Raw genomic sequence first — 12,323 nt, forward strand, 5'->3', positions numbered from 1 at the left:
AAATAGACTTCTTGTGTTAATTCAGAGCAACCAAAGGTGTAGCAATGCACCACTTACTTAACTTCTATCCCAGGGATTAAAATATAGCTAATAAGAGATCAAAAGCTTACCTCTGCCCTTTTTGCAGCACAATATTGTATCCAGTCCAGGTATACACTGCAGAAACTAGCTCTTGTTATGCCTTGGAGACAGGGAACATAATCTTCATCTATGTTAATATTGAACATTGCAAGGTCACGTTCAATATAATGCCATTTTGCATAAGGCTGCAGTATCTTTTGGATGGATTCATCTTTGATCCAGTGAAGGATTTTGGGAGAACTTGCTGTAAAGTATATTATACTCTGTTGATAAAATGTGCATGTGTTAGCCACTGTACTCTGATTAAAACAAAATAATTTACACAGAAGAGAACATGTCAAATAAGATGATATGAACTACCCAAAATGGTACATATTTTTCCTGTCTTTGGTGCTTGGCATCGTTGATTCATATGACTGTTCAGTTAGAACAAGAAAAATCATTAATATCTAAATATCAGACAACAGAAAAAGATGAAAATCTTACTTTTTAAAACATTGCTGCCCCATAGGAAAATACAAGCCACTAGAAAATGATAAGAACAGAGTGGTCCAGCACCTAGATGTGTTAACTAGAGAGCATAACTGGAGCTCTAAAACCTACAAGGATGATTAAAGTCCAGGCACGTTTTGAAAAAATAACCATCAGTGGTTACACTGGCAAAAATCAATCAATCAATCAATCAATCAATCTATGCTGTCTTCCTGTTTTCTGGCGATAAAGCTTTCCCAAGTCTCTAACAAAACTGTTCCCATTATGATTTAACTATATGGGGAAGAAGATGCTAGTGTGAAGACAACTCCGAACAAAACATTTTTAACTGCTGTTTTCTCTCTGCATTTAGTACCACATTTAGTACCATATTTTTGACGTTATTTGTCAAAGAAACCAGTAAAGAAGACTAGAGTATCTATGGTACTTAAGGCTAGGAAGCTGATAGCTGAGGTATCCGACTCTGTTTTCAAAGCACGGAAGATGCTTTCTTTCTATACCAAATACAGAAACATTAGAAAACAGCGAGCGTCATGTCTGTGCCTGGGTTTCTGAGCTCGAGCTCTTCTAACCATAAAAATAATCAGACAAAACGGTCAGCACTAAACTTAGAGTGTATTTTCAAAAGAGAAACAAGTTTAAGGAGCTGTTCCAGTGTTGCAAAGGGAAGTGGCAGCAGGTGGGAAGTTCCATTATAACATTTGATAACTATGATCTTGTATTAAAGGATATTGATTTAGAACTGGATTCCAAAGCAAACAGCCAGTGAATATGGCTGAAGATAACGTGGTTTCATGCAACAGAAATATCATTAAGCAAATAAATGTATAAAATGATAATCTGATTGTTTAAAAAGGATAGAAGCACTAACCAGCCCTTTTTAAAATCCCACATGCCATCCATGGCTTATCCTTTCAATTACACAAAAACATATGAGCAAAAGGAAAATTAAACTCCAGAGGATAAAGACAAGACAGACAGAGAGCAACTGGGGATGGACCCTTGTGGAGAACAAGACACTCTTTTTTAAAGACTCAGGCAGAAACAACAGGAGCTGGAAACACAGCACACAGTAAATGCAGACTTCTTGAATACTAAAAGATGTTTAAACAAGAATATATTGAGAAGAGATGGAGGAGGCACTAGGGAAACATCTCTCAGTAGTTGGGCAGGAAATGGTTTCAAAATATATGCAGAAGGGCTACGGGAGCTGACCCACTTTATTTGAGAAGAATAAAAATCTTTTTGTAAGAAGAAATAAAGGCATCCTAAGCTGCCAATGAAACTGCAAATGAAATTAATGTATTAAGCACAAGAAGTTCAGTGCAACTCACTGTTTAAAAGACATGCATGATAATTATTGACAAAGCACAGGAGAACTGAAACAAAGCACACATTCTTCTTGTTGATCATCAAAATATAGTTTGCTTTTTGTATCACTCACATGTGTTTACATAGAAGCAGATTCAGCAGGAAAAAAAAATAAGTATATATATAAATGTATCTCAGGCTTGCAATCAGACACAGGAGTAGCTAAAACTTCCATTACCTCATTGCACTGTGGTTTTACTAACACTTCCTGAATATGTTTTGTGCACGATATACTCTTAGTTATATGGCAATTCAGAAATGGTATAGTAAATATTTACAGTCTGGTAAGCTATAGGGAATAAACTAGAACAGAATAAGCTTCAAACACTCAGTATAAATGGAAGTGCAGGTGCTGTTGAAACTTAAAGCCTAAGAGTTTCAGAGTTCATGATTTCTGTGACCTGAACGCTGCATTAACTGGAGTTCTTTCTACAATACCTTCCTTCTCCATTAAAAAGAGCTTTAAGATCTTCACCGTGAAGGTGTCTGTGGTCTTTGCAGCTCAGGGTTCTCTAGCAGGAAAGAGACTGGGGAAGGAGTGAATTCTCACCTCTGTTTCTGATATTGTTTATCCAGAGATAAGTTCTAGCAGTAGGTGAGTTAACAGGATGAAATCTCATCTGATATGCAATGCAATCTTCTCACCTTCCTAGGTTGCACTAAGAACTTCACCAAATCCTATCAAAGCTCCTGTTCAGGGAAGAAACCAATCACTTGAAGAGAAGAAGGGGAAAAAAAAAATCTCAATTTATTTCCCATTTGGGACTGTCATTCTAAGGAAGCAATCTCCCAAATGTGCCCTCTCTTCGCTCAGCTTAGGTTGCAGTCTCCTTTGTCATCAAAAGTTGAGTCTTATATAAAATTCCACCAGCTTATGTTCAGATTTAATTTTATAGTAAAGTAATTGTGGGAACATATTCGATTCAGCTTAAACAAGGTACTTTTGTATGATATCGTTTAAAAAAAATCTTTAGTTTACCTGCACAATGCCCACTTTTGAAATGAAAGCTGCATGCTCACTTGCAGTTTTTTTCCAATTCATTTATCAAACCAGTCTGGTTACAAAGCCTCAACCTTTACTGTATGCAGAATCATTTAAGAAATTCCAGCGTCCGTTTTATGAAAGTAACTGATTGAATGATCACAATATCTTTGTGAGGCAATAATCTTGTTTCTGTTGCACTTGTTCATTTGCAATAAATTTACAATGGAACTCTCTAGGGTGGACAGAATTCGATGATTTCCTAGGTAAGAATTGCTTCAGTTAGAGACGGCCGTTGCTGTGCGAATTGGTAGTAGCAAAGGCATAAATTTGGGTTTTGCTTCTTCAATAGAAGGCAATAAAGAACAGCAATTTCTTCATTTGCTGGACTGGAGTGGGTTTAAGCAGGAGATGAAGATGTCTTGCTACACTGTAAGGCTCAACTGTTCTGACAAACGATCATCTGTGTGGCAGTGTGACCTCAATGTAGCTACAGAAGTGGTGCAAATGAATTGTTGTTTAATCAATGGAATGAAATAACTTCAGATGTGTCATCATGTATATCTAAAACAGCTTGTAAGAAGGGGGACTGAACTACTAAAAAGTACATCTGAGAAACAGCTCTTCAGAGAGTTTCCAAAATCTTTATGCTAGTTGATCTTGTTTGCCAAACAAAACACTATTCAAGTCAAGTCAAGAAGAAAACAACAAACCATTAGTGAATCTCTGCTATGTAGGAACGCTTATGATGTTACATACAGGATGTTAACTCACCTCCTTGATGTCTGCTTAAGCCAACCTGCAATTTTCTGTAGCAACTGGAGATGTGAGCGGTCAGAATAAAAAATATAGCAAATGGAGATACGAGATATCGCTTTCTAAGTTCAAGTCAATTTGACTGCCTAGAGTGCAAATGAACAGCTATAAGGACAGTTATTTAAGACTGCTTCTATGAGAAAGCCAGCATTCTTTCTTCTTGACAAAGCGGCCCAGGAGCGAATTCCACTTTACCAAAGAATTTACCTTGATATAGTATCTGATAAGTATTCTCCGCAGGTCAAACACTTGCAGCATCGTCGCGGCGTTGTTATCAATGATGCTGTATCCTTCCAGGATGTACTGGGTCCGAGTTATTTCCCATGTCAGCCATCGGAGGTTAAAGGCTGCATTGCATGATAACAAGTGAGGCAAGTGTCCAGGCTTACAGCAGCAGCAGCCTTCGTTGTCTTCATCTCCTTCTGTTATAGCTTCCACTTCTCTCTGCTGGCAATATGTCCCTTGGCAGCGAGAAAGAGAGAACGTGCTGGCAGTTATGGGGGGAGGAGGAAACAAAGGCCTCCTTCCACACTAGAACGGAAGGACTGAAGCCTCCAACCACTTAGCAAAAATCTAATAAAAGGAGCTGCAGCAACAAATTAGATGTGCCAATGATCCATGTGCAGCAGCAAATAAAGAGCTGTAGCGGTACATTATTTATTTACTATCAGCTACAACAGCCAAAAGAGCCCACTCTCACATTCTAGGCACCCTATTCTGAGCTGAGCTCTACTATGGACCACGGCTTCTGCCTAAATAAAGGCTCACCAGGAAGCTACGCTGAAGATTTTCTCTCTGTCAGGCATATTAAGCCAATTGCTCCAAATCCCAGTCTGCTTCTTCAAGTAACATACAGGATGCAAACAAAGAATTTACAGTGCGTGAGAGCACTCACAAAATGTGGGCTTCAGCAAGCTTTCCTAGAAAACACATTCCAAAAATAACATCCAACTGGTTCTTCTCTTCCCCAGTGGAACCAGAGCTACTCCAGATCAAACGTTTCCAGTGAACGGCAATCGCAGTAGTATATCAAGAGGACAGAACAGCTTTCTAATTAGCCTGTTACAGGGGCTCTAGATCAAAATGGAGTAAATCTTTCTGAAAAAGAAATGTTAACTTGAAAGGAAGTTATGAGGCAGATATATTGTATCTGCTCTGCAGACTCTGTGCTTCTGGCAGGTGCTACACACACTAGGTGATCAACCTCAGCCTTTCTGGATTTAAAAATCCATGAATGTAATGTCAGAACTATTTAGGGCCCTACAAATCATAACCAGCGTGGACACCCCTGAGCTCCCCACAGAGTTCTCAAAGTACATGGCTTGCGTGTGCTTGATGCATAGATATCTTTAAAACTTGCTCTCCATGGACTGTTGCAAAAGTTATCCGCCACTGAATTTCTGCAAAAACCTTCTTTCAAGGCTATTTACTATGAGGCAAGCTGCACATATGTCTTGTATGGGCATTCCGCCAAGGGGCAAGTCTTATCCCGTGAGAGAGCCGGCTCAGGCAGCATCCAAATGATCCCAACGGGAGAGGAGGCTGCCAGAGCCAGCGCTGCTGTTTCTGGCGAGCTGGGGATGAGGATGGCTGAAGCCTTAGCTGGCACTGGCAGATGCTTGCAGGGGGACAGTGCTGTCATGAAAGCAAAGTCACAGTATTTACCAGCAGGCCCTCGTCTGCTCCTTTAATGTCCCTCAACAGTGACACCACCCCCACAAGTGGCTTCCTCACCAAGGGATCTGTGTTTGCATCCCCGGTGCAACCTGCCTGTCGTTGTGGAGGAAGGTGTGACGTGCACCTTGAATTCTGCCCACCAGGAAATACACTGAAGAACGCTCAAACATTCTGTGCTTTTGCAGTCATTTTTTTTTTAAAAAAAAAAACAGCACATGATTTAAAACACCTTCGAGTTTCCCTCCCTGAGAATTTGATTGCTGTACGTTACATAAATTAATCAACATCTATAAAACCTCCTGCCAGGATCAACAGACTTGATCATTTGTGCAGGTGCAAATGAGAGAACAATCTGGCTACACTCATCACAGGAGACTGAGAAAGAAAATAACAGCAGGCCCAGTCCCCCTCAAAATGTGCCAGCATCCCAGAAGACAGTATGGAACAAGAAGGGAATGCCTTTTTTTTTTTTTTTTTTTTGGAGTGTCAGGACCATCTCTGTCTCCTGGGTGGACTATCCCAGTCAGTCACAACTGTATGGGTCAACTTGTAATAACAAACTGAGGGCCCTTCACTCTTCCTGACGGAAGTAGCACCCATAGTATTCCCCTTCTCACATTAAGAAAACCATTACAAAATACAACAAAATATTTTAAACTACTGGGTATGAAGTTGTCCTCCTCCATATGCCTGCTGAAATTTATCTAGCAAGAAAATACACAAAAGAAAGAAGAAAAAAAATCTGATGGAAATGTTTGAGGGAAAAAAAAAAAGGGATTGTAGCCCTGAGAGGTGGCGGGGGGAAAGATCGATTACTTGCACTGTTCTCTGTTCAGTTTTCTGTTTACTCTGTGTAACCAGTGTTGCTCACAGACTGACATCTATTCCTTCTTGGAGAGCAGGGAAACACAATATAACAAATTATTAAATGTTTTCAAGTAACCTAAAAATATTTTTTCCCCCTCAAGACTCCCATAAAATACAAGGCATGACCTATCAAGCTGACATATCCACGAGAACTGAACATGAACTGGACTGCTTCTGCTTCATATTGCTCAGATTTCTACATGAATTAACACTTACTGCTCAACAGCAAAAAAAACCCAGCAACTTCTCTGGGTCAGTGGATGCTTTTCTGAAGCTAAGTCAAAAGACATCGTACTCAAAGTGAAGCAGGGAAAGGCTTTGTACATATTCCTTTGTACATAGCTTATGTAGGGCTGGATACTGAAAATCGTAAAATAACCATTGCATGGTGGTGCTACTGCTGTTGTGCTTGTTATTTGAAAGGTTAAAGATCTCACAGTATTAAACTGAATCTAGGAGAAGATAAATCTTCTTTCCAGCTAGTAAATTTAGCATTGACAAACATTTTTAAGTGGATCGATGCTCCTTTTGTTGAAAAACACAAGTCTAAAAGAGCTGCCACTTATGCCCTTTTAACTAATAGAATTAAAGATGGGGTTTGCTCAGTTTACATATTCCTATTCTTACACTCATTTTTGATTTTGCATTGAAATACAACATTTCACTCGTCCGACTTCTATGCACTCTCTGTATTACCTATATTAATATCTGTATTGTTTCTAAGAACGCAGTCATTATTCATTTTCCTTAAAACAAGTATTTTGTAAAATACAGACCTTGAAGAAGCTAGCAAGGTACGTAATAAGTGAATTCAAGAGATCCTTGGGCAGAGACACCTGGAAGCTGTCACCACAGGCATAACAAACAGTTGATGAAGACATAACAATTATTTGCATTCTCACCTAATTCAACATTTCTCACAATTAAGACTAAGATTATACTCCAGTTATACAGCATCAATATTGAACCTGGGGAGTAAAAGACATTCTAACTAGGACCAGATTAATACAAAAGCTCTGAGAGCAAACCAAGGAGCTCATGTGGTCATTTTGCAAAATTATTTCAAGGAATGAAATCAGGGCTGTGCACAGTCAACATCTGGCAAACATGTGCGTGCTTAACAAAAGCTGCTGGATGGACTCGACTATTATCACCCTGGGGATTTGGGTTCTTGGCTGCCTGCAGATCCTTTGTGGTGTCTCTGCTTAGTGTCAAGGCACCAATGCTCTGAGCAATGGCCAGTGTTCTGTCAAAAAACGAAATCCCTGTTTTGTACCTTCAGTCCTCAGCTCATCTGCTGATTAATATTTCCAGAAGAACCTAATAAGAGGATTCAAGTTTGCAAAGACAAAGAGCTCAAGTCTGATGCTCAAGTACATGTTAGTTCCCTCCCATTTCTTGCATTCAGTTCTAGAAAGAGTGCCAGTAATTTTCTCACATCTTTAGCTGAACCACACTGAGCCACCCTCCAGGCCATAATACACTGGCTGGGCTTCAATGTCGTAACTTCTCACGTTACTCAGAAATTTCATGTTACAAACTCCTTCATCAATCTTCTTTTCGGTCTATTACTCTAGACATTAATATCACAAGGACCAAAAACATTTGCTCAGTTTTACAAATTAAGCCAAAAGGGACAAGTCGCAGTGAATAAGGTTAAGCATTTGTGTACATATTTTACAGAATGATAATCCTGCAGTTTTGTATATATGCTGTAAACTCATGACTAAAATGTCAATTTTTATACTACTTCCCCAGATATCATCAAGCTTAAGCAATTCTAAGAGAATTATTCATAAAAACAAGGAACAAGGGAGCAGAATGTGCATTGAGTTACGTGATATGGTTAAGTTTAATGCCATTAAATATTAAAAAGCAGGACGATGACTTCACTGATAATCACTGATTTTAAAATCTAAAGGAAAAGCATTCTTTTTACATTTCTTTCTGCACTAGAAAGAAAATAAGCTCCCCACTTCATTCAGCATTAGTCATTCACTGTGAACCTTGCTAGCACAGAGAAGACTGATCCATTTCTAAGATATCTGACACTGGATGGTTGTCAAAAACCTATCAATGCAAAACTTGTGCCAGCTCACAAAGCAAGGTCAGTCGATGGAAGCTCAGGAGAAAACCAGTGTGAGAGCTCAGACCTCTCTCTATTTTCCTGACACATCAGGATGTACTGGTACTCTGCCAGAATGATCTGACCTAAATGGGAATCAGAAAATTGAAACTGAAAACCATAATCTCACTTCAAGAGGAGACATAAAAATATACCTAACTTAATGACCACCCAGGCTTCTAAAATTAATGGCTGAAATCAAAGGATACTTCTGAACTGAATTTTGGAAACTCAGTGAGTGGCAGGAAAAACACTGTTCAGTTTTCAAGGGCCAGACATAAAATTCTGTGACAAAACAACACACTTCCAGAGCAGTTTTAATTTTCATAAAACACTCAAGCTTAACACAGAGAGAATGGAGATAGATCATTATGGCTGAAGGTAGGGATGCTTTGGGCACTCAAGACTGCTGACATAAGTAGTTAGGGTATATATGTGCTTAGAAAGGGCTCTTAGTATGCACTCATCACGCACACATCATAAAGCACTCTCCCACACCGGGCATTTCACGCTCTGAACTGTATGACCCTAACCACCAGCTTTGGACTAGGGGATTTAAGTAGGTATAAATCTGCAAGATAGTGCTGCCTGTGGATACCTGGAGCTGTGAAGACGGAGTGAAACATAAGATACTACCTCCTTTCATAAGCAATGCACCAGCCTCTTCACAAGGGGCTCCTCAAAAGTGCTTGCCCATACACCATATTTTTGGTAAATGCAAATACTTCATAAATAAATGTGTTATACTCTGAAAACATCTAACTCAGCTCCACCAAACTCTTCTGCAAATCTGAGCTTTCCAAATTCAGACAGATAAGGCTCCTCCTCACCTGACCTGTTTCTTTTCTGCTCAGGAGGGCAGAGTAAGAGGTAGCAAGCTATCAACCAGAGGAAGCGCTTTCTGCTCTTTTCCATACGAAATTTGGCTTACGTAATTTGTAGGCTATAATAGTCTCAATAACTTGAAACAACTTGAAAACAAAACTCAAAACATTATTGATACCTCAAACACTAAACCCACAGAACTGTGGATTGTTTTTTTGGGTGCTTTCATGCCTCAAAAATATTCTGCATTTTTGCTAACTAGATCGATTGGTCTTGCAGCAGTCATCATCTCCTCTCAGAAATCTTTCCTCTTCTTTGTCTGCACAGACACGTTATGGAACCCACAGCAAAGGAAGCATTGCCTAAGGATCTTGGCTGTTAAACTTTCACCTAAGAAATCCTTGGGAATCCCGCATGTCACTCTTCCTGAGATGCAATGGAAAATGCAACATGGCTTTTGAAGTAGGCCTTTTCTCAATAAAAAAGCTGCTAGACATCTAACATTTTCTTTCATTGCAGAACTCTTCTATAATACTCCCATATAGACATACAAAATGGGTAAGGGAGGAAAGGAGGAAAAAATACAACAAATACTTATTTTAACCTACATTAGAGAAACTAAAATGTCTATTTGAAGGTCTATTTGAAATTCATAGAAGGCATCCACTGCTGGAACATTACTACTTTACTCCTAAAAGTTTCCACCACTTCAGATTTCCCACATTCAGCCCGAAGTATCCTCTTTCCTGTTTTATGCCATTCTTTCCAATTAAAAACCCTCTGCAACCTTTCTGTTCATGTGCGTATCTTTTTAAGCTGCTTCTCTCTCAGCCTTTGCTCTTTCCCACTCAACCAAGGCACATTCAGTTCTTTGAACCTTCTCTCAGAAGAGATGTGCTTTAAAATGACTGCTTTTCTCTGAACTGCTTTTAATTTGTCAATACCTTTTTGACAGTTTGCTGCATACACAGAACGTATTCAACTGTGGTCTCTCTCAGAAATGACATGTAGATGGGCACTTCTGTTTTCCAACAGCAGGAAGTGTTTGTTGGAAGCAGAAAGCCAAGATTGTAACCACTCTTTTAAAAGAATGATTCTTGCTAGTGTCACAGAGCAATGAAACACCAACAAACATTTCTTATAGTGGTAATGCTCTCTCTATTGCAATAAAACTTTACAAGTGCACGTACACTGCAGAAATTCTTACTCTTAGACATCTATTCTTATTTCTTAGAGATGATTTCTGCTCCTAAAGTGTATACTTCAGCCTGGCTGTGTTCATACACCGTTTTGCATGGGAAATAAACTAGCTAATACAGAGAAAGCCCCATGGGCGATGCCATCACAGCTGCCTTCCACTGTGTACAGGCACATCTGTGTCCGCTCTGTGCTCCTCTCCTTGATTCAGCTATTCATGACGTTCCAAGGGAAGCATGAACATCGTACGTGCAACGCTCGGGAACAAAAATCACAACAGAGATTTCGATGCTAATTATATGATTGAAGAACATGGGGAGCGAGTAACTGCACCTCAAGATATCACCACCACCATCCATAAATGATTTCCACACAGGCTATGCCTAACTGGATATCCTCCAAAAGACATTTTGTTGAGGCACAGACTAAACAGGAAAATATGTAAAGTCTTCCTTGTTGGACAGGAAACCCACAGGACCTATGTATTTTGACATTCTTTCCAGCCCTTCCCTGATTATGGGTTTTCCCCTGTCTCTCCCTTCGAATTAAAGGGTATGTTACACATTTCTTCTGGCACACAGTTTAACACTGTGCATAGTTACGTTCCCAAAGGAACTGAGTGTCCCCCCGCACTCTGTGGGTGCCTCGGGGTTCCCCTCTCGCTGGAGCCCCCCGCTCTGCGCTGCTCTTGCTGCCGCTGGCGGGTGCAGGGCCTCCCCCTGCCTTGTGCCCAGCACGGAGGACGCGCTGGAGGCCTCTCCTCCCCGGGCCGTGCAGGCGGAGAGCGACGGGCCCGTTCAGGCAGCGCGCGTAGCTTCAGCGGGGCTTAAATGGCTTAGCTTGAACGGGGCTTAAATGAGCTAAGGGGAACCCTGCTTTGCTGACCAGCTTCTTCCAGAGCACGCGACGTATTCTCTCCCTGGCTACAAACATCTTTTTCAGTTAAAGCTGGGCCAAGTGCATCTATTAACTGCAGTTAGAAGGGAATCTGGATCAAAGTCAGATCTAACGCCAACTGTTAATTAGCTTAGACTGCAAACAGGGGAAGCAATGACTCCTCTCCCCAGTAAACTTCAATTCAGGAGACTCTCTGACCTTTGCTTTAGGCAGTGTTACGGCAGAATCATCGGCCCTGCTTTTCAGCTACAGCAGTCACAAACATTCACAGCAAAATTCAGAGCTCCACAATGCAAATACGGCTTCCGGTTTACTCATAAACAGAAAGCCAGTCCCAGATACAGAGAATATTGTTACGATTGACTCATTTCCCAAGCAAACAGACTTCCTACTTAAAGGACTGCAGACTTTTTAGGGCCCTCAATTAAAACTGCATTTTTGAAATTAAAGTAGGAGTCAAGTTGGGAACTCAGAAAGGCATATGCCACAAACACTGAATAGGTGTCTTCTACTAGGAGCTGGCCCTTCCTAAATAAAAGAAATATGAAACACTCGTCCAAGAATCAGGTCTCCCCCTGCTTTCCCTCCTTACAGTGAGTGAGCAGGGTGATGCTTTCTAGCAGGTTTCCATTGTATGACACAAGCAAAGTCCTAACTGTAGCCTAGTGTCTGCACTTAAACACGTCTCAGGTCCCCCTCTTCTACTGCCCAAGCTCAGCAGTAGCGTCTTGCATAACCTAACTCACAGGATTTTCAGTGGGCTGTCTCATGATATTTGGTGCTTTTTTCATGGCAAGTTTTTGAAGGTTGAACAATTTTCAGAGGAATTTTAGTCTTCATTTTACTGAAGGAAAAAAAAATGACCAAGCATAATCTATAAGACCTATGATCCAAGAAAACAACTCTGTATTCTTTCTTTCTGAAAGTCTTATGATAAGAACACGAGTACTCATTTCTAAACGTTAGGGTTTCACAGCACTGTCATTCAAATTC

The 12,323-nt window shown here is 40.3% G+C and overlaps 1 protein-coding gene across 1 annotated transcript in view; it reads right to left on the bottom strand.

Annotated features, from left to right (window-relative positions):
- The window catches only part of PCNX2 (pecanex 2), a 138,929-nt gene that overhangs the window by 17,142 nt on the left and 109,464 nt on the right, over positions 1–12,323 (bottom strand). Inside the window, exons 26-27 of the mRNA XM_088534837.1 lie at positions 3,950–4,203; positions 111–344 (exon numbers count right to left, since the gene is read on the bottom strand). Of these exons, the coding sequence (XP_088390963.1) occupies positions 111–344; positions 3,950–4,203 (488 nt within the window). The remainder of the gene's footprint in view (positions 1–110; positions 345–3,949; positions 4,204–12,323) is intronic.

The sequence above is a fragment of the Tinamus guttatus genome, unplaced genomic scaffold (assembly GCF_059628265.1).
Source record: "Tinamus guttatus ecotype Peru unplaced genomic scaffold, ASM5962826v1 Tinamus_guttatus_pri_ptg000601l, whole genome shotgun sequence".
In the NCBI taxonomy this organism is placed as follows: Eukaryota; Metazoa; Chordata; class Aves; order Tinamiformes; family Tinamidae; genus Tinamus; species Tinamus guttatus.